At 51.3% G+C, this 6,692-nt stretch overlaps 2 protein-coding genes across 2 annotated transcripts; both read right to left on the bottom strand.

The window, feature by feature from the left end:
- Positions 1-209: 209 nt before the first annotated feature.
- Positions 210-1,230, bottom strand: BYT42DRAFT_591123 (uncharacterized protein). Its single transcript, XM_051570520.1, has one exon. It carries the CDS (start codon positions 1,104-1,106, stop codon positions 495-497), a length of 612 nt encoding a protein of 203 aa, XP_051418013.1. The 5' UTR covers positions 1,107-1,230; the 3' UTR covers positions 210-494.
- Positions 1,231-5,473: 4,243 nt separating this feature from the next.
- BYT42DRAFT_475676 (uncharacterized protein) lies at positions 5,474-6,016 on the bottom strand (the record flags this gene model as incomplete). The annotated part of the gene is made up of 1 exon (XM_051563614.1): positions 5,474-6,016. A coding segment is annotated over one exon (543 nt), but the record flags the coding sequence as incomplete, so codon positions are not given.
- Positions 6,017-6,692: the final 676 nt, after the last annotated feature.

Below are 6,692 nucleotides of genomic sequence, written 5' to 3' on the forward strand. Positions count from 1 at the left end.
GAGAGTGAGGTTGCGGTCTGTGAGCCAACGGTGGAGCATAGTGCCTCGGGTGTTGGATGCATAATCACCAGTGATATCGCCCATGCGAGCATTAAAATCACCGCATAAAATAGTATTGGAGGTAACGGGCATAGAGTTAAGTATATCATGGAATTCGTCCGTGCTTAAGGAGGGCGGCAGGTAAAGGCATATAATTTTGATGGGACCAAGGAGAATACCGAGAGCATAGGGTGAGGATAGTGAGACTTGGGAGACAGGATAAGGACAGTGAGGGGAAATGAGTGCAGTGATGCCCTGAGAGCCACGGTAGTGGCCTTCAACAGGGACACCATAGGTGTGGAATTGGAGCCATTCGGTGGGTAATCGGGAAGGGGGGAGCATCCAAGTTTCGGTGATAAAGAGAGCTGTGAAGGAAAGGCAGTGGGAGAGAACATCATGTATATACGTCGTTTGAAGGCCATTGGCATTCCATAGTCCTAGGGTAAAGGACTCACTCATTGATGATGTGTTGAGAAGACACCAGGCATAGGATCATCTTCCGATTGAAATGAGTGGTCAGGAGCATCACGATCCAGGTGTTTGGCAGGGACGGTAGGGATATCCTCGTCAAAGATCCATCCTTCTTCGAGGAACACACGGGCAACAGAGGGCATAACGGCGGGACACAAAAATTTGAGGCATTGGGTGCATCGTCGGCGGTGGTTTTCGATCGCTACAGCATGGCGTTCGGCCATAGAAACTGTTTTCAGTTTGGGATCTGCCAGGTGCTTGGGGTCAAGTGAATCAAAGTCCGTCAGGACCTTGACACTGGCATTGGTCATCGTTTCGGTCAGTAGGGGGTGGTATTGGGCGTGGATCAATAAGCCGACCACATTGCGGGCAGGGAACGTGATATTAAGGATGCGGGATGTATCGACATCCATTTTGCGGAGACGACGACGGACTTCGGAACGATCCATGCGGCAGGAACGGGGAATATAAAGGTACCCAAATCCATTGGGTCCTGTTTGTTCCTGGAAAGGGCGGACATTAGCTGCACGTTTGCGTGCGATGCGAACAGGGTCGTTGGTGCGGTTGGGCGGTACTTTTTGGTGACGGCCGTCCATTTGGAGGCCATGGAACCTACAGGAGGTATGGGGGCAGCAGTGGCGGTAGTTGCGGTGGTGGCGGGAACGGCGGTGTCCGGACCGGACTTTGGCAGGGTAGTCGTTGCAGCCGCTTCATAGGCGGTAAGACGTTGTTGCAGCTGGGCATTTGTGGCTTTCAGCTGGTCGATTTCCCTCAAGAGGGCATCGACTTGCTCGCTGCGGGTTTGGAGATGTGCGACTGTCTGTTGCAGACCAGTCACAACCTGGATGATATCCATCTGAGTAGGAGCGGCGGGCATCGGAGTAAGATCGGATGTCTTGGAAAACGAATTCGACATTTGCGGCTCTGGAAAAGCAGCTACAAAAGCGCGGTTTGCGGATGTACGTTGGATGGGACGTTGGGATGACGGATGCAACGTATTTGCTAACGGATGGATGATATTGTTAGGTCTTGGATACACTTTTTTTTACCGGGAAAACGTTTATCCGTTTCTGAAAGGCTAAAAGTGATGAGAAACCGAAAGAAAGGTGGGGATGTAGCTCAGACGAAAGATTTTGTTTATTTTTTTTTAGAGAATACAGATGACGAAGACCAATGGGTCGATCTGTCTATCCAGTACACAAAGGAAAAGGGAACGAAAAAAACACCTATCGAGACACAAAGGCGAAAAAAGAGGAAAGTGGAGGGGTCAGAGGAACAAAGGCTACTAGGCAACTAAGATCAACTCAATGGTTCCTTCCGCAGCGTGCACTAGAAAAGTTTGGCAGTGGGAGAGGAAAGCCAAAGAGGGGAAATTAGTGCTGTTCGCGCATGGGCGAGCGAGACTGATCCAGCCAAAGCTGACCTGGGGTGGGATCAGTGGTGTAGTCACCATCAGGATTGCACAGGCAGTCGTAGTGCCACAAGAGTCGGCACAGAGCAGACCACCAAGGGGGACAAGGAGCGGAAGGGGACGTGGGAAGCTGGTTCAACGCATAGTCAACGCGTAGTCTAGTAAACCCAGGCGGGGGAAGCGGGAGAAAGAGCCAAAGGGACAAAGGCACGGCAGGACACAGTTGCAGATGGGCTCGGGTTGTGAGCCCAATGCCACAAGCACAGGGACGCGGTTTGCCGGGAAGCCAACCCATACGCCATCGTCGAAAACGACTACGGTCAGCACGGGAGGCAGGAAGGTACAAAATCGGATCAACCCGAAGAACTGGGTGACAAGCACGGATCAGAACTTGGGAGGTGGATGCAAGGAAGGAATCGAAAGCAGCTTGGCGGTACGATCGAAGCCAAGAGGGAAGGCGGGGAGGATCATCATCATCCGCAGGGTAGTCCAAGACCATTTTCCGCTGACGGAGATGAGAGAGCAAGGAAAGACGGACAGAAGAAGAAAGGAGCGACAAGAGGCAGTCATCCGGGAGATAGGAGACGCGAAGGTGGTATTTGAGAACGAGTGTATCGGCGCAGAAAGACATGGAGGGAAGGTTGCAAATATGGAGGAGAACTTTGGTAGAAGAGGTTCGATGGCCACCGACCAGCATGCGAACGCAGCGATCTTGGGCACGATTCAACTCTCGGTAATCGGTTAGGCGAAGAGGGGCAATGGCGAGGCCATATTCCAACTTCGGACGGACAAAAGCAGCATAAATGCGGGCGGAGAAAAGGAGAGGGAAACCATTGCGATTCAAGCCCATTTGGGCGAGTTGAGCCATGCTTGCCAACGCAGCAGAGGAACGAAGTTTGATCAGCGCTGGTACCGAAATACCTTTGCTGTCAAAAGGGACACCCAGGTAAGTGAACTCATCGACCGAAGGAAGAACCTCGTCATAGAGACACAACCGGTTGATGGAACGAGAAAGAGCGGAAGGGGCATTGAGCACAGCACACTTGGCTGGACTCCATCTATACCCGAGGGTAAAAGAATGGGTTTGCGCAAGGGCCAGCATGTTGGAGACATCCCTAGCAGAACCAACCAGGGCCACATCATCGGCATAGAGCAAGCAATTGATGGGTGTAGGTGTGGGAACTTGGGAAGCAGTGGAGGGGGACTGGCACGGACCATAAGGGAGACCAATAGGTGCTGGCGCAGTATCACCGTGGGATGAACCAGGTGGAGCAGAAGGGGACAAAGAAAGAACGGAGGGGGTTGAAGCTGTAACAGCGGAACGGAGAAGAACAGGAAGGGTGTTGATGTAAATCGAATAAAGGTGAGGACTAAGGATGGAGCCTTGGAGAACACCAGTATGTGGATGGAAGGACGAGGAGGTGTGGTTCTGTAAGAGAACGGAGATGGTGACATCGTCGAACATGTTTGCCAGGAGAGACATAAGAGAAATGGGGGCGGAGGAAACAAGCATGGATTGCCATATGATATGTCGGTCGACAGTATCATAGGCTGCTTTGATATCCAGGAACGCAACAACAGGGTAATGATTGTGGCGATCATGGTAGGCGCGCATCAAGTCATGTAAGCAGAGGGCTTGATCCAACGCGCTACGTTGATGCCGGAAACCGCCTTGGGCTACATCAAGGACAGGGGAACCACGTTCAACAAAAGGAATGAGACACATCTCAAAAAGTTTGCGGATGACAGAGGTGAGGGAAATTGGGCGGAAATTTTGAGGAAGGGTGGGATCGCCTTTTTTATGGATGGGCACCACTTGGGCATGGCGCCAGAGAGAAGGAGTGTAGGACCATTGAAGGCAGATTTCGAAAAGTAAGGAAAGGAGTGGGGCCAGATGAGAACGAAGAGGCAGGAGCATTTCTGTACGTAGGTGGTCAGCACCAGGTGCTTTACGCACAGGAAGTCGTTGCATGGTGGATTCAATTTCATCGGCAGGGAACGAAATGGGAAAGGACTGTGATGGGCCAGTAAACGGAAGTTGGCGCGAGAAGGAGGGAAGAGGTAAAGGTCGGGTGACAGGAAGAGAGGAACCAGAATAAACCGATGCAAGATGATCGCACATGGCTTGTGCGCCCGCTGCAGGGCCATCTGGATGGGAAAATCCAGCTTGTTGGCGGCGTCTGTTTCGGATCATTTTGACCTTGGACATAGCGCAGGAAAATTCACCTTTGGCCAGAGTTTTGCAAAATTCACGCCAAGATCAGCGCTTGGCTGATTTCACCGCAGCACGGAAACGTCGGTGAGCTTCTTGGTGGTCATCCCAGAGGGGTACCTTATCCAATCCACGAGCATGACGCCATCGACGATACGCTGTATCGCGGGCATCAGCAAGGGCTTGGAGTTCGGTGGACCAGAAACTTTTCCAGTGAGCAGGACGAGGAGGACGGAAACCAACAGAACGATCAAGAGCCGAATGTATGGCATCATTGAGGGATGCATTTAACGAATCGATGTCTGGGCGGGAAGAAGGAGGTTCGGTATGAATGGAAACAAGTTGGTCAAGGAGTGGAGCAGAAAATGAGTGGAAGGAGTCTTGATACAGAGAACGGACATCATCTTCACGCAAGCGTGAGAGATTCCAAAGGCGACGAGTAGAAGTGGAGGGTGGAGGCGCAGGATGATCAACAGGGATCGTGTAGTCAAAAGACAAGGACATCAATTTGTGATCAGAGCCTAGTGAGAGATCGGAGGAGATGGTGATGGTAGGATTGAGGACGCAAGGGATGTTGGTGATGAAATAATCGACAATACTGGAGTACTCCATATTGTTGCGGAAAGTAAGGAACGTGGGGAGGCCATAGGCAAGAGATGAATTTAAGATGTTCAAAGAACGCTCTTCAACCCAGTCTCGGAGAAGGTAACCGCGGCTATTGGTGATAGAATCACCAGTGTCGTCACCAAGACGTGCGTTCAAATCACTACAGATGATGGTGTCGTCAGAAAGAGGGAGCGAGTGGAAGATGGAGGCAACTTCATCATTGGGTAATGAAGGCGGGATATATAGACAGATGAGATGGAGGAAGCGACCAATGCGTAGCCCTAAGGCATACTTATTGTGGATGGGGAATTGGGTAACGGGAAAAGGAAAGGAAGGAGAAATGAGAGCAGAAACACCTTGGGAACCACGGTAATTACCATCGACGGGACAACCGTATATATGGTGTTGTGGCCAGGTAGTTTTGATTCTGTTGGGCGGTAGCAGCCAAGTTTCGGTAATAAAGATCAGAGAAAAATCTTGGCAGTGACGGAGGAGATCATCAACCAGGGAAGCTTGGAGGCCATTGGCATTCCACAGGCCGATGTTGAGAGGGACGGTTGGTGGAAGGGAGGATGCGGTTGGGAAATGAGTGGCAGGAGAAAGTGGGGAAGGAGTGGAAGTATTAGTGTGACGGACCATCATTAAAGAGCATTCGTGACCATGTCAGTATCCTCGTCTTTATCTTTACGGGCAGAAGCATCAGTGTCGGGAGGGGAAGCAGGCGCACCACGGCAGGAGCGCAGAAGTTGGGAAACATTCTCCTCAGTAAAGACACCAGCTTCAAGGAAGGAACGAGCAACAGGGGAGGCAAGATGGTAGGGGAGACGGGTCACAGCCTTTTCACATCGGCTGAAGTGGAGGGTTTCAGCGAACGTTTCTTGTTCCTCAAGAGGTAGACTCTTGATTTCTGGATCCGCGAGGTGTACAGGATCAAGGGGGTCAAAGTCAGCAAAATGTTTGATCATATGCTTTTCCAGGGAGGCAAGGACAGTGGGACGATACTGGTTGTGGACAAGAAGTCCAACAACAGAGCGGGCAGGAAAAGTGATGTCGAGGATTCTATATGGGTCAATCCCAAGGCGACGGAGACGAGAACGGGCTTCTTGACGGGTCAATCGGCGGGAACGGGGGATATACAGGTACTGAAAGCCACTAGGGCCTTCAGTCTCCTTGAAAGTGCGCACGGATGCAGCCAAGCTGCGCACGGCCCGCTTTGGGTGAACAGGTCGGTGTTTTTTGGACACAGCGGCCCAGGTGGATTCATCAGAGCCCAAAGGGCTCGGCGAGGTAGCCTTAGCAGTGGAGGGGGCAGCAGGAGGGGCGGTGTTCACTGAACTAGCATTGGCACCAGAGGTACCAGCTGAAGCTGCAGCGAGACGGGCTTTGAGAGCGGCATTTTCCGCACGAAGTGTTTCCACTTCGGCGTAAAGTGCACTGAATTGTTCAATTTTGGCAGCTTGCTGCGAAAATTGCGAGGTCAGGAATTCAATTTGGGCTTGCATGGCCTCAAATTGTTCGATGGATGGTGGCATTTTGGGAACGTAAGCCGCCGTCGGTGTTGGAAATAAATTTGGAGCGCGGTGCGGTCCGGACAAAGGATTCGAGTCGGGGTTCGAAGAGGCAAGCGGGAGAGCGGCAGTAGCAGCGAGAAAAGAGTTATTGGTGCTTTCGTTGGTTGGATACACTTTTAAAAAAATGGTAATATCTCACGAACGAGCAGGTGGATAGGGCTGAAAATTGGTGAGGTAGGTCCAGTCAAACAGATGTACGCTGTAGCAAAAGATGACTGATGGATGGAGGGTTTGGATGCGTGAGAAGAGAGCTTTTTTATGGCGGGAAAAGATTTTTCCGATGTATAAAGGGCAAAAAGTTATGGAAACCGGAAAAAGAGGTGGGGATGTAGCTCAGTTCAAAGATTATATTTTTATTATGGAGACGACGATGTCGGTATTT

This window comes from Radiomyces spectabilis, assembly GCF_025331425.1.
Source record: "Radiomyces spectabilis strain NRRL 2753 chromosome Unknown BYT42scaffold_34, whole genome shotgun sequence".
In the NCBI taxonomy this organism is placed as follows: domain Eukaryota; kingdom Fungi; phylum Mucoromycota; class Mucoromycetes; order Mucorales; family Radiomycetaceae; genus Radiomyces; species Radiomyces spectabilis.

Excerpts from the sequence above, each read along its gene's own strand:
- BYT42DRAFT_591123 (XM_051570520.1), bottom strand. The coding sequence starts at position 1,106 with ATGGACGGCCGTCACCAAAAAGTACCGCCCAACCGCACCAACGACCCT.